The sequence below is a fragment of the Varanus komodoensis genome, unplaced genomic scaffold, assembly GCF_004798865.1.
Source record: "Varanus komodoensis strain SLA01 unplaced genomic scaffold, ASM479886v1 scaffold1, whole genome shotgun sequence".
Taxonomy (NCBI): Eukaryota; Metazoa; Chordata; class Lepidosauria; order Squamata; family Varanidae; genus Varanus; species Varanus komodoensis.
The window spans coordinates 136,487,751-136,514,536 of record NW_025335268.1 but is presented as its reverse complement, the minus strand read 5'-3'; the positions used below and the strand labels follow the sequence as shown (position 1 = coordinate 136,514,536).

Here is a 26,786-nt window from a genome sequence, read left to right as displayed (position 1 = left end):
ATATCAGAGGTGCAAGAAGGGATTAATAGCAATTGTTTCTGGATGAGACACAGGTTAGGAAGTTTGGTGCACATACTTTCTATCCTGGTTGGAAGAAGTACTCCCAGCTGTGTTATTAGAAAGCACTTTGGCCTCTAAAGATCAGGCTGTTGTCAAAACAAATAGTGGCTTAATTCACTTGAATTTGAAGGAAGACTATTGTTGGTAATTTTGGACAGTTTCAGAATGAAGTGGCTAGTATTGTGTTTAAAGAATGTAGAGGTAGCATATTGGGATGGAGGCATATTTAAAGGATGAAGTGCCACTTAAAGATTTTAGAGAGCAGGAGAGGAATGAGCCAGTAATGGATATGTATCAGAACATCCTCAAGAAATGTGCAGTTACCTTTTCTGTCTGTCACAGGTTATTTTTATGAAGAGAGTGAGTTACCAGTACAGATGCTCTGGTTAACATGTGCATAGGGGTTTTGTTTTTGGGTTTTTTTTTTTTTTACAATGTAGCTACTTGTCTTTCTGTATTACTAAGAATTAGCACTATTTTAAATGTAGCTTTGTAGCTTCTGCCATGCATTCTGAAGTGTTATACCACTTGATAAAGGACCCAACTTGTATAATTTCCCCACATAGCTGGATAGTTTTTTCATTTAGTGTTGGTAAAAATTCTGACATTTTCCTGGAGCTGGAATTTCAGAAGGATTAGGTGTCATGTAATTGTTAACATGGAGGCCTATACCAAAGCTGTAATTGTTTGTTGTCCCTCGCTGGCACAATTAACAGTAGTGAACCTGATTCCTGGCTTTTCTTTGCAATACAGAGCATAACAGTCTATTTAGAAATGAAAGTAGCATACCAAAATATTGCATACCTAGCTCCAGGAATTGAGTCTGTCTGTATGATTTATCTACAAACCTTATGGCAGGCACCAGGCATTCCTTGTATTGATTCATGTAAACACTGAAGACTTTAAAAGGAGAAGAAAAAATTAGACTATGCAATATAATCTACATGGCTTGAAGAATCTGAGATCTTGGTTCTTAAAGCATAGAAGGTTCTAAGTTGAAAAAAATGTCCTCAGCACCAACATGGGAGTGGTTGAGTGACAGCACACCTCGAAAATGACAGGGGTGATCTGTGCTGTAAACTCATAATGTTTCACAAATTTGCCATTTTTTCTCTGAAGTAGTATTAGGTCACTGCACACTAATAACTCTGCCCAGAACCAGAGTAAGTTGCTTAAAATGGAGAGAGTTAAGTTTATGAATTCCTATGTATTTAATGATAGTCATTTGTGTGGTGTATTACATTAAGAATATCAGCAGTCAAAGTGGAGAAGCAGCAAGGTAAAAGGCAACTGTGTGTTTGAGCTTGGAATAGGCAATAAATAGGGAGCTTGGAGAAGTGGCAAGTACACACAGAAGAGAAACTTTAAAGAATTTTTAGTCAGGAAGAGAGCAAGAAAGCCAGGTGGGACAAAACTATCAGTTGCTCAGGAAAAGTGGAAGACTGTTATGGAGATTCTTGATTACCAGCCAACATTAACTGCTGCTAATGTAAAGCTTGGAGGTTAAGCCAAATACAGAAACTTCGGCGAAAATATAGCCTTCACTGTGTACTTTCCAGTAGCTGACATGACTCACTCTGGTAAGTACCAGTAGAGAGGCCACAAAGATACAGAGTTTGAGACCAGAGTGGTGTTGATGTAGTTTGAAATAGTAAATGGAAATAGAAGGTCTCTCCAGATTTGTATTAATTCCCAAATCTTTAGCTCCAGTACTCACAAATAAACGTAGTGTACTGCAGTCTTAACATTTTCTGCGTTTTGTGCATATATGTTACTATAAATGTGGGAGTGGGCACTTCCTGCCCTGTTTCACTAATCAGTATTGATATGACAAAAGTTCTGATTTAAATCACTAGTTTTGAGACCTTAATAGGCCAAGCTGAACTTTGAAATGTAGACGCAGGGAAGTATTAGCTTGATTGTGAGCCCATTTATATATGGCAGAGGTTGCCAGGTGCTTGTGTCTATGGTATTCATATATAAAATATGTCTGAGATCTGCTGTTTACATAAGTGACTGAGACAGCTGAACACTTTCCTTACCTTGCAAATGTAACTTACTATTTTTGTTATGAAATATTAGAATACGTGTTGCAGATCTGGGCTATTTCTTTATTGTTTGTGGAAGTTTCAGATCCTGTCAAAGATTCAGACCGAGTTCTAGCTATGAAATAATACATTATGTACAGGAGCACTTAGAAGATCTTAGTGAGTATCAGATCTTCTTAAGAAAGACTACTGCTGGTGTCGTTTTTCCCTTTCCTGTGTTCTCTTTGGATTAATACTGGCTTTGTTCTTTATGAGGTTCTGAAGGTTTTGAATTGATTTTTGTTCACAGGTGGCAGGTGTGTGTATTGTACCTCCTGGCATCATTTATTGTGAACAAGTTTGTACTGGTATTTTCATAGGAAGAAAGTTATGCTTAAAACTTTGGCACCAAGTCTTCTGTACACCATGGAGATAACTGCTGATAAATGGCATTTGTATTTTCTTATATATTCTTGCCTGCTGAAACACAGCTGCACTATTTCCTTTGGTAAGGAAATGTGTAGAAGAGTTTTGTCTGTATGCTAGCAGACTAAGTAGATCAAACAGGGACTTTTTTCAAAGTCTCTTAAATAGTTTTTGTTAGGCTGACAAGTAGTTAATAGTACCCATCCTGAATTCTTTCTTTGCATAGCTGTATGGAATAGTACATGTTACCTGGTTCTGTATAACTTAAAACTGGTATTTATTTATCAGTTTTGCCCGAAACAGAATTAGCTTGAGAATCTGTGGTGATAGTACCTTGTGTTTATTTAGCAGTTTACAGTGCATAGTGCTGTCTTCTCCTAACTGAACATTGCAAATTAAATGCAACCACAAAGAAATAACAGCCGAAGGAAGTACTGCACATGTGGTGGGCCATATGTTGTGAAGCTCTGCTTTAAGACAATGCAAGTATCAAACTGCAGTGCTTTTTTTCTACTGTAAGTTTATCTCAGAATTTCTTTTTAAACTGTGGTAGGTATTCCTTTTTGTATGCGATATTCTTTGTGTATGAAATGTATGCAAAGGTGGTCATTGCAAGAAGACAGTATTTTAGAAGACAAATTTACGGAACAGTAAGTCACAACACTGCCAGCCATTTTTTGCTAATAGTTTTCATAGTATGTCATATTTCAGTCAAATGCTTTAACATAGTCTCCAGAAGAGTGAACTTTAGACTTCAAAATGGTAGAGTAAGATTCATTTAATCTATAATGCTTCTCTCTTTTTGTATGAATATCAGTGATAGGAAATTTCAGATATCTGAGTTCCATATACATTTGATCCCTTCAGTGTTATCTGTTACTGTCAGCATAATTTGGCTACCTAATTTTGCTCAAAATCTATTACAATGTTAGTGTGTTGTCACCTTTCTGGTATTGGCCTTAAGTATTCACATCATCATCATCATCATCATCATTATTACATTTCTATGCTGCCCCTTGCCGAAGCCTCATGGTGTTGTAGCATCTTGCAAACAATTCTGCTAACACCAACAAACTGTTCTCTCATAGGAATCTTCTTAAAGTGGGATACTTTTCATCTGATTACAATAGAATAGTCATTTAAATGAATTAAATTGAAAAACCCACTTAACACAGTGCTGAAGCATGACACCATTAAGGATCTAGAATATGCAATTCATGTATGTGCTACAAAATAACTTTGTGTTAGTTGCTAAGGCTTCTGCATTAAGCTGCATGGTGAATATATAATTAGGACTTCCTTTTTACTCAGCATTTCTGAAAACTTGTCATATCAGTTTATTGAGCTTTGATCACAGCAGCAGTTTGAAGTCAGGGCACTATTTGAGCAGTACTTGCTGTATTAATGGACTCACTGAGACGGATGATAACTCATTCTGACTTCAGGCAGTGCAACAAATGAACAGTGTGCTTAAAATAACCACTGGAGCTATGTATGGTGTACTTCCTGGCTGTACTGGCTCCTCATGCATCCCCTGGATGCCTATTATGCCCCATCTAAAAGCTTTTCAAAATGATCCTATGGCCACTCACTTGGGAGTAAACATGATTAATTTGATGGTGCTTGTCTTGGTAAAAATGCATAGCAATAGTTTTCATGTAGGTTCCTTTTGGGTAGCTGACTGATTAGAATCCCCCCCCCCATTTGGCCCTTCTTGCCTTTTGAGCATTATTATTGGACTGAACATACCAAAGAGGCTGATTCTTATATCCTCCTTTTGCCATTTAACTTCTGGTGTAAACCATAGCTAGATCTTCTGCTCTCCCCTGCCTAAAATTGCTGGGTTTGGCTTCATGACCCAGACCACTTGCCTCAGTCCTTACATGGGTACCAGAATTCTCTATTACATGTCGGTGTCCTGAATGCTCTTTAATTAGTCCTTGTCTCTTGAGTTACCATCTTAACTAGTTATCTTGAGACTTCTCAAATTGTCATGGGCAACTAGCCACAGTTGGTTGTCATGTTTTCCATAAGCAGACCACTTTTGTAGTGTGGCTTACATTTTGGAAGCAAGTCATCAGGACAACCAATGGGGTTGCTTGACCCACAGTGGGTTGCTGTGTTGTCTGAACCCAGCAGAGCTATTTCATTGTGGGTTGTAGGAATTGGCTAGCAAGTCTCTTGACAACAGGAGGAAAAATCCCCTGCCTAGTCTTTGAGCTTACCTGTGCTGCTATCAGTGGCAGCCCTTCCAGAGATGCCCAATTACCATTTTAGAGTGGCTATCACTGGCTTGTTATGTTGGGGGCGGGGGGGAGCCCAAACCAATTGTGCAATTCTTACAATTTCTAAGGTTGGTCTTCCACAAGTGTGCAGGAACTGTCTGATATGTGCAGTTGCACCTAGTCAGTTTCCCTTCAGGGAATGAAGTGGAATAGGAAAGATTGGCAGACTTGTGCACAGTTGCACTGGTAAAAGGGGGGAAGACCAGTGAAAATAGACATACCAAAAAGAGATGGGGGAACAATATAACCTTAGTAACATACATAATTTTAAGTGTTGAACTGATACTTCTCACTGTTCTCCACCTTTTCATCTTTTCAGTGAATCTCTAGTGATTCCAGAAAGAGGAGATAGTAACTTCTACCTCTTCAGTTCACTTAGTTTTGTTTAAAAAAAAAAAAAAAAACCGAGAGGGCAGTGGAATGGGACAGAGTAAATGGTATCCACTGCACTATCCCCCCCCCCCCCGCACGCACACACAAGAGATTTTTGTTTTTGGAAAGTATGGGTAACATAGTAACCTTTTAATTAAATGGGATGTATATGCAAACTTAATCACTTGGAAGTAAATAGCTGGAAAAATTGTGCCAATTTAGGGCTGTGGAGGATAAATTTGCATGCCTGCAGTAAATGCTTGATTACTGCAGGTGTGCAAATGTATCTTCCATTTACTTACCAGCTATTAAGTTTGCTCCTTATTTCTGCATTTAGAAAAAACTTGTCAGGGAACAGCAGTAACTGCAGCGGTAAGTACTTGGAAAAGGAACCATAGAAGCAGAATGGAGCCAATCTCTCTCCTTTCTGTAGTGGTTGAAGACTCAAAGTGTTGAAAAAGTGGAAAGATCTAGAAAAAGGCAAAGCCGTGAAGTCCAGTTTAATGCTTAATATCAATTATATTGCTAAGGGGGGTAATAGTGCCCCCTTTTTGATACACCTATATTTGCTGCACCCACTTTCACTATTGCTTTTCAGTTGACAGCTAGATACTTGGCTCCTTGCAACTGTGTGCAAATAAGTCTAGATGTAGTTTCATCTTGTCAGTTTCTGCGTAGGTTACCTACTCCACTTTGTTTCAGTTGTTAAAGGAATCAACTAAGAAATAGGCAAGAATATCAGACAGCCATAACAGTGCACTTGTAAAAGACTGGCAATAAATAAAATTCTCAATTTTGAATCTAAGAAAAAAAGAATCCCAATTGCACATTTTTGAGGTGTTGACAAATAAAATAAAGGGACAGTAATTGGGATGTGGGGGGAGAAGACAGGCTTTATTGCTGAGGACATTTATATACCACCTTCGATGACCAAGGGAGAAAGAGCAGGACAAGCCATGGTGAGTTCAGTCATCTTTTGTGCACACTGTAGCTTATTTAGCAGGCCATTTGATCATGGCACGTGAAAGTGCCCTATTTGTTCTTTTAATCATAATTACCAATAGGATCATATGGCCATTAGATTAGGGCAGAGATAAGTAATATGAGGGCTACTGGCAGCTGTCATCTTCATTCTTATGACCGTTTCTGGGCTAAAATGAGGCTCAGGCATGATTTTTATTTAATCATGGATAGTTGTAGACCAAGGCAGCATGCCCAGCAACTAAGGAAAAGTGAAATGGGGAAGGGTCTTCTGTCAGTTCAATCTGGTAAGCTGGATATGGGGAAGCTAAAGAGGGCAGTAGAAAAAATGGCTGGGAGATTGGGAAGGAAGCAGAAAGTGTGGGTAGGGAGAGATGCAGGGGTTAGGGGAGCTGCTGGGGAGCAATCTGGGGATTGGCTTGTGTATTTGTCTGTATGAATAAGTGGGGGCTTCATATGTGTCTCGGGGGGAGAGAATTTTGGAGCCACCCTGAAAGTGCTTGTTAAAAAGAGTAGAAGGAAAGAAATGTTATTTGGGGGAGGGCAGGTAGGAGTTTTACTTCATAATGGTTTATGGTTGTGAGCTGCCCCGAGACTTTGGCGAATGGGGCGGCATAGAAGTCCCCTAAATAAATAAATAAAAATAAATATCTTGATGTTTGTGGGTAGTTATACTACAACAATAGAATGCTGTTTTTTTTTTTCTAGAAAGCCGTGATGAAAATGGCAAGACCCAGAGAGCTGACAGTCTTATTGTAAAGAAAATAAAGAAAAAGAAGAAAAAGAAACATAGAGAAGATATGAGAGGGAGGCATCTGAAAATGTATAACAAAGAAGTACAGACAGTGTGTGCTGGTCTTACCCGGATCAACAAAGAAATTTTGACTCCAGGGGAGACTGATAACTTGGAAGAGAACAAGGAATCTTTTAGGTACCTAAAAGATGAACAGCTGTGTCAGCTGAATTGCGGCATGCAGGAATATAGGATACCCCAGGGGGTGCAGTCCCCATTTACTACCCACCAGGAGCATTCTGTTCGCAACAGCTTCTTAAAAACAGGCACTAAATTTAGTAATTTCATTCATGAAGAGCATCAGTCAAATGGAGGAGCTTTGGTTCTTCATGCCTACATGGACGAACTCTCATTTTTGTCTCCAGTGGAGATGGAGAGATTTGCAGAAGAGTTTCTTGCTTTGACATTCAGTGAAAATGAGAAAAATGCTGCCTACTATGCTTTAGCTATAGTTCACGGGGCAGCTGCATACTTGCCAGACTTCTTGGATTACTTTGCTTTTAATTTCCCTAACACACCAGTGAAAATGGAAATCCTTGGCAAGAAGGATATTGAAACAACCACCATTTCAAACTTTCACACTCAGGTAAGAAGTTTCCTAAAGATGTAAAAGAACTTAAAGGTTAGCATTTAAGTAATGTGAGAATCCTACAGTGATGAGAGAGGAGTTGTGAAGAGTCCTGTAACAAAAAGCTGAGCCAAAATTAGCAATTTGTTGATGCATTCTGTTGCCTCTACTTTTTTTCCTGGGCTGAGCCTCAAAAATCTATCCGAGTTGCTTCTCCTTTGCAAAACCCATGCTCCAGTTCCGGCACCTCATACTTTATCTACATATGGGTTGATATTTTCTCTGATTTCAAGCCATAGATGCTTCTAAGTTATCAAGTCTTCTGAATGCCTTTCCACCCCAGCTAGTAATTAAAATTCTAAAAAACTGGAAGGCTTGAGAGGGGGAGTGAGATTTTTTGGTGTTGGATGGGAACACATTAGAAAATGCAATATTTAGTACTCCTTACTGATGTGAGTTCAGTTACTTTAGGATAATAAGACTTAACTTTTTTTGCACTTAAAATTATTATTTGGTATACTAAATGTCAAAGTAAAATTTATTCAGATAATATACTAATTAACTTTTAAATGTTTATAAATGTTATAACCTGCTATACACTAATTTGTTATACAGTTTTATTAATATACTGCTTAGTATTATAAAGTCCTAAGGTGGTTCACATATAAATATTAGATTTAAAATACAGTATCAGACAATTCCATTAACAATACAAAACAATACAAGGAGTGGCAAGATGGCAAATTTGATTAATTACAAGCCAGAGGAGGTCTTGGTGAACAAGTGTGATGTAGGGGTTGAGCATGAGACTGGGACTAGGTGATCATGAGCCACTCGACCATGGATGACTTGGTGCCAGTCACAGACTTTCAGTGCAGTCTACCTCACAGGGCTGCTATTGTGGAGATAAGTTTGAGAGCAGCAGGAGAATGTGTTTTCAAGAGGTGTTTGAAATATACCACCTTTTGTCTCCTGCACAGAAGAGGGCTTTCCAGAGGATGGGCACTTGGAGACATTCTGTTGGTTGTGGAACAACCAAAAGCACTCCTCTGCAGTTAATGGTTTGCTGGTTGTATGTTAAACTGCTAGATATCCTGGACCCAATTAGTTTAGGGCTTTGTATAACCATATGATAACCTTGAACATGGCTTAGTAGCTAATAGGCAGCCAGTGCAGTTCTTTTAACATAGGAGTTACAATGAACACAGCAGGATATCCTAGTGAGCATTGTAGCTGGCTGCGTTCTGCACTAGCTGTAGCTTCTGAAATATGCATGAGAGCAGCCCCACATACTGTATTGGAGATATCATTATTAGATTACCAGGACATGAATGACTAGCTAGGCTATCCCTATCCATGTGCAAGTGTAGTGGTTGCATCAGCCACAGTTGATAATCTTTGATAACCTTGGTGGCCCCAAGTGCTGATTATCTGGGTCTCCAGTGATAGATGGATTCAGGAATTTAAATACCTGCATCAGAGAATGTGGGAAGTAGAACTGGAACTGCCTATGTGGCTTTGAAGTCTTGTTAGCTGATGTGCCTGAAAGTTTTGTATGCCCTCCTTGAATTTCATGCACAACCTGAGTGCATAACTCTAGTTACAATAAGTTTGCACCACCTTGCTTATTACATATGATCTTTAAAAGTTAAGCTTTACAATAAATGTACAGATATCTCAGATTAATTTCTATAGCTTAAATTTTGTTTCAAAGACAATGACTGATGTGACTTCCAGTTAGGCACATAACTACTTCATAAAATATTCTTGTCATGTCAAATTAATTCATAAGCTTCCAACATCTAGAAGCTTTCTAAAAGGGTCTAGCAGAAGTCTCCAATGTCCCATCCAATTGGGTCTGTGGGCACATTTGGAATATGAGAAACTGTAATGGACACCACCACAAAATGACTGCTGTAGATACAAAGGACTAGTAATATATTCAAACTAATATACAAAATACAAAACAAAAACATAATTTGCCTCTGTGGAGCACAATGAAGTGCCTAATTCACAGAAAGTAGACTCAGAGACCCAAGTTCACATGAACAGGGAAGGAGCAAGAAGCCATCATAGCTTATTTTCCTCTGTCCAAACGTGCTGATTACATGCCACCTGATTTTTATAATTACCTGCTCTGGAAGAAGGTTTTTATATTGTCCAAATCCAGAGAGGTATGTAGAAGGGGTGATTTCCAAACTACTCCAGGACTGTAGAACAAGCCATGGGTTATGGAATATTTTGAAAGTCACCCCTACTGCCCATCTTGCAGGATTCATGCAACATAACATCACATGCCCAGCATAGGTATTACAGAAGTGAGGCAGCACATGCAGGTTTGTACTGTGGCTTTTCCTTCTCTGATCATGTAAACTTGGTCAGAGAAACTTCTTCCCCAAAAACAAACCTACAAAAGCAAAACTACCTCTGTGCAATACACAAAAGCAAAGTAAGCGCACATGTGCCTCTACAGGGCAAGCATGTCCCTGTTTTTGATGCTAAAATTCTTTGTCAGAATCACGAAATATGGCTGATTTTAATTAGTAAAGAGCAGACTTTCTGCTCAAGTAGAATACATTTATTATTTTGTCTCTTGACGACATTAAGAGAAACTTGACAATATTTTGTTTCGTTTGGTTTGTAGAATCAAGCGGTACCTTATGTGAAATCAGCAGGGCTATATTGGCATCTATGGCAGACAGAGTATTTGAGATCCATTGTGCATTTTATACATATGTAGATTCATTTTATGTAGTGGCTGTGTATTGAATGGAAAGGGAAGAGGAGATGCGTCTGACTTAAAACAGCTGCAGTATGTTTGTACAGGAAAGTTCCCTGTTAACACTATTTGATTCTAGCTGTATGCCTTATTGAATATGGACTAGAACTAACCATAGCTTTCTAATGTGCTCTATCCTGAGTTGTAGTTTGAGTAATGTTGCTCACTCTTAACATTGTTTTTACCTTCTGAGATCTATCTCTACTCTTACTTCCAGTTAGATTAACTGCCTTGGGCTTTAATCTGGTCTTTAAAAGTTACTAAGTAATAATATAATACAGTACACAATTACATGTATAAGAAAGAATTTGGGTGAAGAAACTTAAAATACAAATACATTGCATCATATAAATCAGTCAATAAGTATTTTGCTTATTTGATACTATATACAAAATGTATGCCCCCACACCAGGACCTTCGGCTCTATGGTAGTTATACTTATTTTTCTATACCCTTCTTCTCCTTGACTACTACTTCTATGTTTCCCCTCTTTCAGGATGACCTTCCTCCATCCAAAATTGCATTGAATAGTACAAGGGTTTGATATCCTTCCCTTTTATTAATACATGTTCAGTAAATAACCACCAAAATGTCATTACAATTATTCTTGTTGTCAACCTTTAACACTACATGTTAACTTATTAACAGCTATATTCCAGATTTCCTTATTCATTCAATTGGAAATCCCATTCTTTATTCCATTTCTTGACTATTATTAATCTTAAAGCTATTAATAAATTTGTGATTGTTTAATATTCCATTTCTTTTCATGAAATAATTACAATAATGCAATGCCAGGGTCTGTTTCATTTATTTTCCCATTCTTCCTTATTTATATACCTTCCTAAATCAATTTCCCATGAGACCTTAAGAGGGTCATATTGATCCTCCATACCTAATAAAATCTTATAAATCTTACTTATGGTCCCTCTTGTTTGCATGCTGTTTCTCTCTTTATATAAAATTTCTTCTAATTTATTAGTATCTTACATTTACTATTTTCCTTTGCTCATTCTTTAGTCAATTGTTTTATTTGCATAACATTAAGCCAGGTTAATTTTTCTTTTGCTAGCGTTACCTTTAATCTATCCTTGTTATTCATTTTCTCCAACCAATCTTTTAACCAATAAACTTGATATTTCCTCAGTACTTTTCTCAAACTACCTCTCATGGTTTCTGGAAATCCTTTGATTTCTGTGACTGGGATTAATGGTGTGATTGTCAGTATAATTCTTTCTCTATACTTGTTCCAAATTTGAACCATATTCTTATGGAAGGGATTTTCCATCTTTTTAACAATCGTGTTATCTTGTTTAAAAAGGTTTATAAGTTCATCTTTCAGTTTGCTGGTGTTCTGGCATATATCTCATTTGATTTACTAAATTTGATATTCACTACCTAATCCTTCCATTTTTTTTTCTTGTAGTTTATTCCATTTTTTCTTGCTAATCCTCACTTTCTTTTTCCTGTTACAAAATTTATTCATCATATTTTGCCAATCTTCTAATTCCTTTCCTAATATCTTAATTGGTAACATCCTGAAGAACAACAACAAAAATCTTAGGTAACATTTTCATTTTGCATACTGTTGTTCTACTGAACCATGACAATACTATTTTCCTAAAGTGATGTATTTTGTCTTTTATTTCATATTTAAATATATCAAAATTATTATTTTTCAACACTGGAGATTTTTTGAAGTGTTTATACCTAAGTATTTAATTTTACATATCTTAATTTGAATTTGCTCTTAATTGCCTCCTTTTCTTTACTCATTAGTACAGTTAAACAGCATCATTTCAAATTTATCCCAATTAACCTTTTAGACCTGTTGTGTCTCCAAATTCTTCCAAATGAATTTTAACCTGATCTGTAACTTTAGGTGGGTCCTTTATTGTTAACAACGTATCATCAGCAAATAGACCAGTCTGGATTTTATTGCTAAATCTGATACTTTTCATGATACTATAATTTCTAATATTACTTGTTAATAATTCTGCAACTAAAGCAAGCAATATCAGGGAAAGAGGACATCCTTGTGCAGTAAGTACCTCGACTCAAGGATATTTGTTCTGTTAAGACCATCATGAAATATCACAGTTGCAAAATTTTCTTAATATAATTGATTTATTATACCCATAAATCATGTGTCAAATCCTAATATCTCTATCAACATCTTTATGGTGGGCCATTGCACACAAAGGCTTAAAAATATCCTATCCTATCACACCAGCTTTTAACCTTTTCTTGCATATTACTTCTGTTACATCTAATACTCTTCTAATCAGGTCCATCATCCATCTCCCTGCTATAAAACCACTCTGATCTACCTTGATATATTTTTAATAAAATTATCCAATCTTTTAGCAAATATTGTTGTAAAAATTTTTGCATCTTGATTTATCAAGGATATATGTCTATAAGCCCAAGGATCTGTCAGATCTTTATTAGGTTTTGGAATCAAAAATATTGAGGAATATTTCCAAGATGCTGGCATCATCCTTCCTTCCAATATATTATTAAGAAGAGATTTTATCACCCTCCAGATGATGCTAGACAACAGTTTCCACCATCTCTCACAATCATACTAGCTGCGGCTAAGAAGGCTTGAAATCAGTACCCGTAAGGCCACAAGTTCCCCACCCCTCTTTTACACAATTATTTGTAGAACCTCCAGTATACCAGAATACAAATCATTCTATTGAGAAGAATGGTAAAAGCCAATGTGCGAGTAACCCTATGAGTTTCTGAATGCAGATAAGATTGGTAAAAGGGTTGTTTGATTTTAGAAATAAGGTACTGCCTTTTACAAGAATTCTGTATATTTATTATGTGTGTTAATTTGTGTCATCTAAACAGCAAATGCTGTTTGGCCTGGCTAGTGGTCATGTCATATGAAAATAAGAAATCGGAACACTCCTCTTTAGGATACCTTTTTCACATTGATACAAATCCATGGATACAATACATACTTGCTTTCCAGTCTTTTGTAAAATGTTGATAGGCAAATCACTTCACTTACGGAAGCAAAACACATGGGGGGATACATATTTGATCCATTCATTATTATTGTATTTCTGCTGGAGAAGCAACAAATGTGCATATATGCTCTTCACAAAATGGTGTTGGTATATTCATGAGTGTATGAGCCCAGGTACAAAATGTCATATACAAACACTCATAAGAAATTGGTTTGGATGAAATCTGTTCAGAGCTTTGCAGACACTGATCTTTGACACAGCTTTTCCTCCTTTCTTTTTGATACTGTTCACTGTTGGAATCACACACTTTGGATTATTTAATTTTGAAGATGAGTAGCATTAGACATGTCTCAAAGAGTGACTATAGGATAGTTACCACATTACTGTGCTTCCCAGCACACAGATAATCAGATACTGTCAGGAAAGCCAGTACAGTGGTACAAAAATATCCCCAAAATCAAGCACTGTGATTTTTCTTTTCCTTGACGAAGATTGCAGGAAGTCATTGTTTAAAGGGCCTGGACCAGTCTTTGGTTTTTAATTTGGTGGATAGTACCCTTTTCCTGCCTCAATTAAAAAGATTGTATTTTATAGTTTATTGGAACATATCTCCAGCAAATGGGTAAAATAGTGTATTCCGGATTTCCCCCACAGTTTCTTATATGCCCCCCTATTTTTTTCCAAGGTGGTAGATGATACATCTAGTCAGGAACCCAAACCAGTTTGCTAGTTATGGTAAGTTATTGGGAGAAGGTTTTTCACCAGTGCTTCCCTAGTTGTTTACCATTCTTGGTTTAACTTATTTGATTTCTTAAGGTTGTCCACAGCATGGGTAGGCAACTTTTTAGGACCAGTGGGTAAGTTTGGATGTTTAAGAAACTGTCCTTGGCACTGTCACAAAAGCATGGCTATGGGAGTTATAGGTAGTTCCAGAGGACAGATAAAGTTGCTCAGAATACTTGTACTCAGTACAAGGAAGAGAACATTCATCTCCAACACACTGAATTCCTCAGAGCCCATTCTTTTTAGCAGAAGTAGATGGCAGCTTTTTCCCTTCCTCCTTTCTCATGCCCTTCTGGCAGCCTGCTGATTTTTGCTTGCTGGATCACTACTCATAGACATACACATGTATTTTCATTTCTCCACATCAGTCAATGTATCCTCTATCCATTTACACCCAAGTAAGTGCTCCATGGATCCATGCAAGTACATCTATGCGTGCTTGCATGTCTGTGCACACACACAAAAATAATATTCTGAGGATCTGTCCTAATTCTCCCCTTCAAATTATGTTTTGTACACTCATTCTCTCATACATGCTGCCACCTCCATTCAGTTTTACATGTGTAGAGTCCTGCCCAGCCTACACCTGTGTGCCTTCCAGCTAGCTCTCCTCATCATTCCTGACCAACTGCTAGCTTTCCTGATCCCCACAGTTGGCATGCTGCTTCCCTCCTTATTCAACTGCTGCTTATTTTATCTTAGTTTGTCAGAAGTGACAATAGTTTCCCCCCACCACCACTTTTCTTGGTGGCTGGACACACTGGAGCTGCCTGCCATATTCACTTCCTAAGGATGTGTCTGAGCCCCGTATTTGGGCAGAAGCGTTCATGGAAAATTTAGATAGAAGAGGCTGGAAAGTCCCACTTTGTTTGAAGTACTTCTAGGTTCCATTAAAAAAAATAAAAAGTAGGAGCAGTGGGTTAGGTTAGGTTAGCTTAGCAGGTGCCAGGAAAGGTGTCTAGGGTTGCATTAAAGCCTGCAGGCAGCACATTGCCAGCCCTTAACCTAGTTACTAGTTGTTTTGGTCTTTTCCTATACTGATTGATAAAGCTTTCCCTGCAGATAGGCAAGTTTCTATGTTTCAACTATATTATATAGTGACTATGATTATTTATATCATTGTCACTCTTTTAATATAATATAGATTATTGCATTTATTTATGTGCATTGCCCCGAAAGCCATTTTAGATGAAGGTGTAGTTTATAAAATGTATGCATGTTTCTTGAACTTGACTAGTAATGCAAGAAGAACACTATAGAAGAGTCCAAGCCTGCATTTCTCATATGTAGTCAATTCCAGTATTTTATGAGACTTTGTAATAACACAGCATACAACATAAAGTAGTTTAAATACTATGTCAATGAGTGAAAATGCATTTTTATTCTATATGCATACAGGTCAGTCGAACATACTGCTGTGGAACTTACAGAGCAGGCCCAATGAGGCAGATCAGTCTTGTTGGAGCAGTGGATGAAGAAGTTGGAGACTATTTCCCAGAATTTCTTGATATGTTGGAAGAATCTCCTTTTCTTAGAGTAAGAACTAACTTTTACTTATTGCAAAATTATTCCATAATGCTGATGTTAGCATTAGGGATGAATGTCTATAACATATACTACCAAGTGACTGAATAGTTAACTAGAAAGGCAAACCATGGTGGCATGCTACTTTTACTACATGACCTAATAAATTAATCCTACCTAGGTAATAACAATCTATTTTTTCCATTTCTATGCCACCCCATAGCCTAATTCATAAAAACAAATAGTTGTATATGGAGATACATTTGTAAACATAGGCACAACTTTCTTATTATAAGGGGTCAGTAGTACCTTGCCTTGCTAAATAACTGACATAGTTTTACTTTATGATATACAGATGACTTTGCCTTGGGGCACTCTTTCTAGCCTCAGACTGCAGTGCAGGTCACAAAGTGATGATGGTCCCATAATGTGGGTAAGACCAGGAGAACAGATGATCCCAACAGCTGATATGCCAAAGTCACCATTCAAACGGCGCAGGTAATTTAAAGGAAAAATGTGTAGCTGAGAGGAAAGTTGAGCTTATTGAATTCTCATTTTATATCATTGGTCTCTAGCTAAGCCGACTGCATCATCAAATCAGTTCAATTTCTTGTCATCCTATACAGAAACTAAGCTTAAGTACATTTTCAGAATCAAATAGTAATCTTTCCTTTCTACCTTTACTAGCACTTCTTTCTCCTATCTATACAAGTTTAGTTTATTATATTATAAACTTCTCAGGGAAGGAACTAGCTATGTTCACAAATGTGCTATGCACACTGGCTCTGTATATACTTACAAAATAGAGTTTGGGCCTGTAACATCCCTTCCTGATCATAGTAATTTAATTTCTTTATATTCTAATTGCTTGATTTCTTTCTACTTTGGGAAACGGACTGCTGCTTGGTGTTGACTTCATCTTGCCCCATCATTTTAACTGTGATCTTAGCATAGGAAATTTACACTGATAAATGAAATAGTGCCCTAATTATGGACAGGTATGCTAATACAGTGGTCTGCTAATCTGAGTGCATTGGGAACTAGCTCCATGCAGCAATGTTCTGAAGTTCAAGCCATTTATGATGCAGAGATTGGAGATCATTTATTTTTTGGTTTTTTCCTAAAACATACTGTGCCAGGATACAGACATTTATTATGGAATATACTATTGTACTAGTACCAAATACCATATTAACCTTGGAGTAATGTCCCTGATAATCCTTTTTTTTTATAGTATATAGTAGTTAACTTTTAAATGACAAGAAACTGATGGATTTCTGTGAAACAGAATCTTTAAGAACTGATGACTTTTCTGAGAAGTAAAGGTTTCTTTGTGTATTATGTCTAAGCTATTTAAAATGTAAAGAGAAGTTATGCACAACTCTTGAGTATTTTTTAAGCTGGTTGTATAGGAGTGAGTTCCCGTTGCTCCATCCCAGCCCCTGCCAACCTTGCAGTTCGAAAGCATGCAAATGCACGTAGATAAAAAAGTACCACTTCGGTGGTCAGGTAACAGCGTTCCGTGCACTTCGGTGTTTAGTCATGCCGGCCACATGACCACGGAGACTGTCTGCGGATCAGTGCTGGCTCCCTCGGCTAGGAAACGGAGATGAGCACCACTCCCTAGTGTCAGGCATGACTGGACGTAATGGCAAGGGGAAACCTTTACCTTTTATAGCACAAGATATCATCCAGTGCAATCAATCTACATAAACATCTTTTTTAATTTGATTGATTTCACTGAATTATCAGATTTCGCTTGCAACTATTACTGTTTTTAATTTAGATTAAAATCTGATGGAGCTACAACTAAATCTCTGAATAACTAATGCCTATATAGTTATGCAACAAAGCAAGAGAAGCAATTTTATATGTTTTATATGTTATTTATTTATTGCTTCTGTCATACAAATACAAACTGCATAATTCTAGCCATTCTTACTCTCTTCACTCCACTTGATAGATCAATGAATGAAATAAAAAATCTCCAGTATCTACCTCGGACCAGTGAACCCCGTGAAGTCCTTTTTGAAGACAGAACAAGAGCACATGCTGATCATGTTGGGCAGGGGTTTGACTGGCAGAGTACAGCTGCTGTTGGAGTGCTGAAAGCTGTACAGTTTGGTGAATGGTAAGAGTCATATCAAATTGGAACAGATAGATTTCTTTTAAGCAGTTCCTAGTTTTTGCGAAGTTAATTTTGAGTAGGAGACATCTTGTAGTAATTCCTAAAATCCAAATTATTTGTGAAAGTACAGTTTGAATTCAGAAAATACAAGTTTTCTCAACACTCCTGATGGTGTATATTTATTATAGCTTTTTCATTAGAAATTGCATTATTTTCATTGAAGACTCTTTGGGAAAGATATTCATATACAACACTTGAATATTCAAGGGGCAAAGAACATATGTGAAGATCCTTACATCTGATCTTTTAAATGTCTTAACGTGTGAGATTATTCATTTGTATAAGCCTTAAGCAATTACTGTAGACTAGGGGCTCTCAAATTTTGTCATGGTAAACTTCCTTGTGTACGATTAAACTCTGAAGCAACATAGAAACAGAAATAAGTTATGTTTTCTGTGTACAAGGCGCATAAAAGGAAAAAGGGTAACGGTACATTTTAGAGAAAAGGGCCCTGTGAAAAATAGAGTTCACGCTTTACCTGGTGTTCTGATCAACATTATGAAGCATAGGGCAAACACTTTCTTTTGCAGCACTGTTTGGGGCATTTGGGAGTGACAACATGGCCCAATGAAAGCATACATTTAAAACACCAGTCAACTACATTTGAGCTTGTATAATTCTCAGAGGTGAAACTGCATATTCTGGAAACTCATTATTAAAATCTTCATTTCTCTAGGAGTGACCAGCCTCGTATAACCAAAGATGTTGTTTGTTTTCATGCTGAGGATTTTACTGATGTAGTTCAAAGACTTCAGCTGGATCTGCATGAACCTCCAGTGTCACAGGTAATCAACACTGTTGTGGAAACTTAAGTTAGCAAGTTACTACAAAGCATAATCTTGAAAGCTTTCTCCTATACCTTTTTATTGATCTTTAAGTATGAAATGTCACCCAGGATGTGACACAGAAACCTAAAATACAGACATTCTTAGTTTGTACTATTTTGGTAAAGATTAATGATGTCCTACCACAAAGCAGGGACTATCTGTTTACCAGTTCCAGATATATCAGAAAATTCTTCTCTACCTCTGTCATAGCAGCACTTTGAACTAATCATTTGTTAGAAATGCCTTGCCTAATATACTTTTAAAAATTGCATTTGATTTTACTATACCCATGCTATGTTGACGTTTCTGTCACTTTAGGAAAACAAAAAAATTGTCCTCATAAAAGAAATGCACACGAACACCAGATAGCAGGTGTTCAGTTACCACAACTTCAGTTAACCCTCGCCCACCATCTAAATGTTATTGAACTAACAATAACTGGATGCAGCTATCTCCAAAGTTTAGTTTTAACTTGATTCTTTTGTCCTGCTACTAGTGGACAGGTGTCTTCTGTTTTTTGCTTGGTTCATGAAATTCACATTTCATATTGTATTGTGTAACATCAGTTCAGTACATACTTTTACTGAGACATTATACAAATAGAACCAAAATTTAAGATCAGAATTGGAAGCCAGGCTCTCCGACTTGTTATTAGAAAAGTTTTGCTTGGTAGCTGCTGGGACACATTCTTTCCATTTTCAGACAAGGTTTGAATTCTTTGTAATTCGTGAAGACATAGTTGTATTTTAATTGATTCTACTAGTTTGACACTGCTGTATTTTTACCTATTTTCATTTGACTTAATGGACTAGCTCACACACCCAAAATAAACTACTATGGCTTATGGGCTGGTTAGTTCCTTCTCCAAAATGCTATGCTGTCTGGGTTTGGATGACACAACAAGCCACTCTGGGATACAGATTATAGAAATTAAGCCCGACATGTGATGCAGCTTAAATAAGTTATGATGGCTTATTCTGATGGTACAAGCCAAGTATCTGCATGTCTCTGTGTGTGCACATATGTGTATGTTCTTCATTGTAAGCTGCTTTGAGATACTTTACATTAAATTTTTTTGAGCTCACCAGAAAGTGCTTTTGAGTAGCCAAGTCAGATTATTTGTGGACTAAGTGATGCCGCTAACTATGATAGATACTCAAAGCTCTGGTGTGGTTAGTTAGCTCAGGTTGAAAAACTGAAGGTTTTGACAGTACCTCACTTACCCCCGTCTGATGTAAAATGTACTGATGTAGGCCATTGTTGAACTTTGCAGGTTTTGCATTGCTTTCCTCCTGTTGCAGTGGAAATTTCACTGTATGTTATACATACTTCCTTGTGTAATAACAGCTTCAATTCAAGTCTGCTGCCATTATGTTTTAAAACTAAGAGATATGAGGAACCTTCACTTCAGATATTGTTGAACTACAGCCCCCAGCTGCCATGTTACTTGGGTCTGATGGGAGTTACAGCTTAATTGCATCAGTTTCCCACACCTCTTATTACAGCTCTAACCATGTTAAATAATTAGCTTTTTAATTAATGTCTCATGAAAATTGGGTTATAGGGCAGAATATTCATACCATAATCTAAATGTACATTTTGCACACAACATATGATTTACCTCTTAAATTCTTTTCTTCCTCAGTGTGTTCAATGGGTCGATGAAGCTAAGCTAAACCAAATGAGACGAGAAGGGATTCGCTATGCTAGAATCCAACTATGTGACAATGACATCTACTTTATTCCTAGAAATGTCATTCATCAGTTCAAGACAGTGTCGGCTGTCTGCAGCTTAGCCTGGCATATAAGACTCAAACAATACTATCCTGCAGGGGAGAATTCTCAAAGTACAGAAAGCATTTCAAATATGGACAGTAGCAACTGTGACAAGATGAAATCAGAAGGCGAAGATCAATGTGTGCTTATGAAAAAGGAGTCTGAAGAAGTAGGGACAGAAGTACAGACTACAGCAGTTGCTTCACCATCATTGTTTTCATCTCTGTCGTGACTTGCCCTGCAACAAAATAAGCTGGCTCAGCCCCTTCCAGTTTTTTAAACTAGAATCAGATCAGCAACATGATCCACAGGATGATCATATGTGCTCTCTTGTGTGATATGTATATAATCATATACATTTTTAAACAGCTTTTTAAAATTTTGATGTGAAGTTATAGTTTTATAACTGGGTTACGTTTTATTGGAGAAATCTTGCCTATAATTCTATAAAGAAAGGTGACATTCCAAAATGTCAAGCATATCTTTTTTACACAGATTATGCAAAGTTAGAGTTGTATTTTACTCCCTTAGTACAGCATGTAGTAGTGGACTACATTTTGTGTGTGTGCGTGTGCGTGTGTTTTTTTGTTTTGTTTTTTTAAGGAATGAGGTAATCCAACATCTCAATATTTTTTTTCCTTCAGGAACATCCAAGTATTTAACACTTGGTAAATTGGATACCCCCTCCATCTATTTTATCTTTAGCTTTCAGCATAAAAGGGATGGTTTCTATGGAGGAGTCACAAAGTGACTCTCCCATTTGATAAATTTCTTGAATGAAAGAGAAAGCACAGCACTTTTAATGATCAATGACATTTGTGTGTGTGAGAGAGAGACTTTGAAAGCCTGGAGGAAGCTCAAGTTACCAGCAGTGTAGATTCATTCTTTTGTTTATCAACACATTCTCAAAGAAGCTAATGTATGAGATTAGTAGCGGAGTGTATGATCTTGTGGAAATGTAATAACTGACACAACACTTCCCATACCTCTGCTTTTAACTGCATAAAGTAACACTAAAATGTCTAACAAAACCGTTGGCAGTCTCTCTAAGGAAACTGCTGTCTTTGAGCACTTTAAGGCTTTACAGTATCCTAACCAACTTGGTGGTTTGTTCAATTCACAGCATACATCTGGGATGGAAACCATCAGCTCCTTTGCATTGATGCACTTAATCCAGTAGAGTAGGCTTAACAAATATATATTGGTTGCCTTTATTCTCAGAAATTCTATATTGCTGTTTCACAATAAATTATCACATAAGGACTGCTGTTTCCACATGTAATGCTTGGGTTCCCTAGTGCTGTGTTGGAAGATTAAATGGCACATGCTAGTATGTTCAGTATAATTCGCTAAAACTGTTTAGCATCCACACTATATTTCCAAGTGTTAACTATAGTCAAGTTTCACCCACTGTCTATATACTGAATTACATTTATTTCAGGTACTGGAAACAGGCCCCTCACATGTAGGATGTAAACATTAAGATTTAATCAAAGGTGTTAAAAAGCAACTCTGTTCTTGTGGAGTAGGGGAGAAATCTGGCGCACTACACCAATGCAAACAAAGAAAGCAGCTGTTTTTTTCAATGCATTTATCAGTCTTTTGGAAGAATTGCAGATATTAATGTTTATAATAGCAATTACTTTGTGCAATATTGTTTTGTGTAGATTATATGCATATTAGCACCTCTGTATAGAGGACACAGTTTTAAACCAATAGCAAAATAATCAGAAAATATTGCAGTGATTTAGATAGAACCTGTATTACTCCTGATATATACATGTATATGTATTGTCTCTGGTGCATACCTGAAGACAAATAGAACATATTTCAACTTAAAATCAATTTTCAGATTGGAGTGATGGTGACTTGTTAAGTAATCTGTGTAAATAAGGTGTTAGGAAGAAAATCCTTTTACAGGTAATGTGTTTTTATGCAGGAGTGTAGCTTTTAATCTTAACAAAAAATCTAGATTGACCAATACTGGTTCAGAAAATAACCTCTGTACTCTGGCTTTTTCCACTTTTTTACTCTTGTCCCGAAGAATTTTCATAAGCTTTAATGGGCTGTGCAAAGTAAAATTCTTCACAGGCAATATGAGTTTCAGTGCATCATTTATATTTGATCAATTCCATCTTTATTTTTGCATTTCTATTCCATTCATTTTAGTCTTCCAAGCATTGATTTCCCTTCAGCTATGTGTTGTAAATGGCCATGTAAGCAAAGAGTCCTCTCTTGGGCATTTCAACTAGCATGGGTTATTGTCACCTGCAAGACAGCACTGTGTATAATCACTCAGGAATTGGAAAAATTTTGGAAGACCTTACAGTTGAAGGGAAAACTGTTTACTTGTCTAACCCTGTGTTGAAGTAAAACTTCTAAAATGTGTAATCCCACAAATGTTAAAATCTAACAATGTGTAGCCATTTTCTTTAATGGTGGTTTAGAATATGATGGAGTTAAGATAGAAATGGTGGATTGGATCCAAATATGCCTCTTCTGAATGGAAGGGCTCATTCCATGTGCAGAGAAAATTAGGTTCCAGCAAAGTCTGGGAGAAGCAAGGAGGTGCAATTCTCATTAATTCCCTTATAATTGTTGCAATTCAGTGCAATGCCCTTGCTGTTCTAAAGGGTGTCAAGTTTTTGGAGCCAGTTTTCAGTGGCTACGGGGGAAGGAGAAATTGGCAAAAATCGGCAACTTGCTCCCTCCAATGTGGGTGGTGTTCCGTTGTGCACAAGTCTGGATCCAACCCATACAGTATAAATTATAGCAGTAGACATAGGACAGAATTTTGTTTTTAAATGGATACAACTTACTAAAGGAGCATAATAATGTATTCCTTTTTTTTTTGTCCAAACCTTCAAGGCTATGTAGGTGAATGTTGATCCATTGCTCAATATTTTTCCAGCCCAAGATTGCAAAGTTAAAATTAAACTGCATTCATGTAGCATTTTGGGTAGGCATATTCCAAACAGTTAAAAGGGATTTCAACCATCTTTCTCTCCTGTTCACTTCTCTTAATTTCACTTTACATATAATATTTTACAGGAATACTTTTGTATCATCTTTAAAATGGTTTAAAAGTACACATTTGTCATTACTAAACTCTAGGACCAAGTACAAAAGAGTTCCATGCATGTAGTTCTGTGCACCTACCAGAACTATATTGATTTTCCTGTCTACAGCCCTTTGAAAAAAATTGGCTTGTACTCCAGACAGTCCTTTGAGATTCAGGAGTGGCTTTTCTCGAGAACTGAAGGGCTGCAGAGTGAGAAGAGGCTGAAGAACCCTAGTGCATGCATGGCCCTCTGAAATTTATGCTTGGGTCCCTCACTATATAAGAGATAAAACAGCTTGTAGGATTCATGTGATGATAGATAAATTTATCTGAACTGATAAGGAAAGCTAATAAAAATATCTGAGTGAAAAAGCAGAGTAGTATGGACCTAAAATGAATGACTGATTGGGTTCAAATTGTCAGAATGACTGTTTATTTGGGGAACATAGAATCTTTAGCTCTTAGAAGAGTTTTTTTTAAAAAGAGATTATCTCAGGAAAATGTTGGGAAATAGCTTGTATTCTGAGGATTTCAGAAATTTATCTTGCCAAATTAATTCTTTAATGCCTAGGTGTTTTGCAAATGTAATTTAAGATCAACAGGAAATATTAAGTTATAGAATATTTGGACATGATAGCTTCAATGAAGGTCAAAGGCAGAATATTTCCATTTATTTTATTATAAATAACTGGCCAGTTAGGAAGAAGCTTCTCCCTCTCTAAGTTCTGTAATTGTTCAGTACCAGTTACATTCATTATATCCTGCCTCATGTTTGAACAATTGCTAAATATTTGCTAAACAATTTTTTAAACGTTTCAGTTTTTGCCTAAATATCCTGGGCAGCTCTAAGTTGAAAACCGGAGACTCCCTTCTATTTTATTAAACACACTATTTTTCCTTTATTAAGAACCAGCAAAGAGTGTTGTGTTCAGTTGGTAATTTTATTTAGCCATTGATTCATTCAATAAATCAGCAAAAGTAAAATTAAGAAATAAGTGAACTAGGTATTTCATATCTCCGGTCAAATATTTCTGAACAGTTTTATAAATCTGACATGTTGCCTTCCATGAAGGTTGAACATGTGGAAAAGTCATGGAAGATTTAAGAAACACTCATGTTTATCATACAGGTTTTCCCATACAGTAAAAGGGCTCTTGTTTTGATAGTAGGTTAGTAGTTTTCTTACATGTGAGAACTTAGCTGTTAAGAAACAGAGAAGTTCATTTGTTGTCAGAGCCCCAAGATGGATATTTGTTTTTCTCATGCTGCCATTCACATGCTTGAATTTTTTCTGAGTGGTTAGCTCTTCTCACTTGGGGCACAATCTGTTCCAAGTTAAGCATCTTTAAGTCCCATTGATTTTAGATGGGAGATAAGCAGGTGCTTAACTCTCCATTACTCTCCATTGAAATCAGTGGTACTTTAAATATGTTTAATGTTGGCAGGATTGCACTCTTATTTCTTTATAAATGCTGAGTATTTATAGCCATATTGGTTGTGTCTGAAAGTTGCTATGAGTGGGGATGTTCATCTTTCAGCTCCTGAAAGCTTTGTACTGTAGATAAACTTCGTTGGTCCAATAAACAACTTTCCAATAACATTATGGCCTTCCATTGATATACATAATAGTTTTAGGACCCAACAGCACATGTAGTTGAGAAGGGGCTTCTCTTAATATAGCACTTTCAATTCTGTCTAAGCAAATACTTATACTTATCTTTACATGTTGTATAAAATAGATTTGTGGAGTGTTTTGTGATTAAATTCAGTTTTGATTGGCAGCTAAGATATTTTTCTGTGGTTTTAATATATCTAAGGTCTTTACATATAGAGGATATGTACAATTGCCTGGAAGACTGTTTTTTGCTTTGTGTGGCCTTAGTATATTTATTGACATTTAGCAAGTGTTTTAAAGAGGTTTTTATACTAGTGTAAACTGATGGGAAGATTTTAAGCCTCTCTGTGAATAATCCTCTAAACGCAGTGCATTTCTTTTAGTAGCTGACTGTACAAGCGTATCACTGTTAAAGCTAATTCTTTGTAAAAAAAAATAGTACAATGGAATGCATAGATTTTTCCCCCTTGTAAAGTATTTTTTTAATAAACAGAAGTCTGATTTGTCCTTAATGAAAACTGCAGTTTGGCAGAGTGCTGGAGAATACTGGGTAGGGTGGAATGAATGAGGAAGGGCCTTAGAAATTATCTCCCAACTGTGTGCAAATTAGTCCTGGTGAACTGCAAGATATGAAATAATAGTTGGCCTTTTCAGATTCTCTGAAGTGGTGGATCTTTAGCCACTAGCTCTGTATTGTAATATGACACAGATGACATATCAATTTATAGCTAACTCCACTATATCACAATAACTCTACTGTGATATAACGATTGCCAAAAATAGCCTTTAAAATTGAGCTGAACAAAGATACTGTGAGCTAGGTGACAAGTGCCATATGCCTTGGTTTGTCTTCTTGGAAAGAAGAGTTCTACAGTTATTTTGTTGCCTTTATACCTGTGTCATATGCACTACCTTCAAGGCACTTAGCTGACCTTAGATATACGAGAGAGAACCTCTATCAAAGTATACAGAGTATTAGTTTTCAACATAACTGCCAAACTATGTGAAATAAACACAAATGGATCTTTGTGTTCAGAGTTGCTGTTGCATATTACTTCCATAATGTATATTCTATAAAATCTGAAAAGCACAATGCTTTGCCTTTCAAAAGTTAAATTATATTTCATGCAAATCCTGTGGTAAGCAGGATTTCTGCATTACATCCCCATAGACTGCTATATACCAAATGTATGCATACAGTAACAGATGATGTCGCACTTGCAGTTTCTATTGTTTTTCAGTCTTCATGTTTGCCCCGACCCAAACTGGACTTGTGTTCACCTATCCACCAAATGTAGGTTACAAAATGGATGGTGGACAAATGCATCAAAATTTCACTACTGCCTCAACATCTTTTTAAAAATTGAAAGAACCTCCAAAACTCTGTCCCAGTAATTCTAATACTGAAAACAGCACCAGCAAAGTAATAATACGCCTCAAGTGACATTTGATGGAGATACTGTCAAATTATTGATGACTAACATCAATAAATTTAAACAACTATCAGTCTCGGTAAGGCTAGTGCCTAAATATGCATAGATCAGCAGTAATGAGCTACACTGGATTATGCCGAGCACATACTGTTTATGGATAATTATGAAACTAAAAGCCAGGCAAGAAATCTTCACCTACCCTTTTAGCACCACCTTCACTGCAAAAAAGTTTTTTTTTAAATCCTGTTTTTTAAAATACACTTGATGCTGAGCAATATTCATAAAATTGGTTTTCGAAAAGCACCTT

The 26,786-nt window shown here is 36.7% G+C and overlaps 1 protein-coding gene across 2 annotated transcripts in view; it reads left to right on the top strand.

The window, feature by feature from the left end:
* RSBN1 (round spermatid basic protein 1) overlaps positions 1-25,564 on the top strand; it is a 28,834-nt gene extending 3,270 nt beyond the window's left edge. For both annotated transcript variants that reach the window (XM_044447510.1, XM_044447502.1), the window contains 6 exons: positions 6,860-7,530; positions 15,454-15,591; positions 15,935-16,077; positions 17,543-17,710; positions 18,444-18,552; positions 20,240-25,564. In XM_044447510.1, the coding sequence (XP_044303445.1) occupies positions 6,952-7,530; positions 15,454-15,591; positions 15,935-16,077; positions 17,543-17,710; positions 18,444-18,552; positions 20,240-20,602 (1,500 nt within the window). In that variant the 5' untranslated portion in view covers positions 6,860-6,951 and the 3' untranslated portion in view covers positions 20,603-25,564. The remainder of the gene's footprint in view (positions 1-6,859; positions 7,531-15,453; positions 15,592-15,934; positions 16,078-17,542; positions 17,711-18,443; positions 18,553-20,239) is intronic.
* Positions 25,565-26,786: the final 1,222 nt, after the last annotated feature.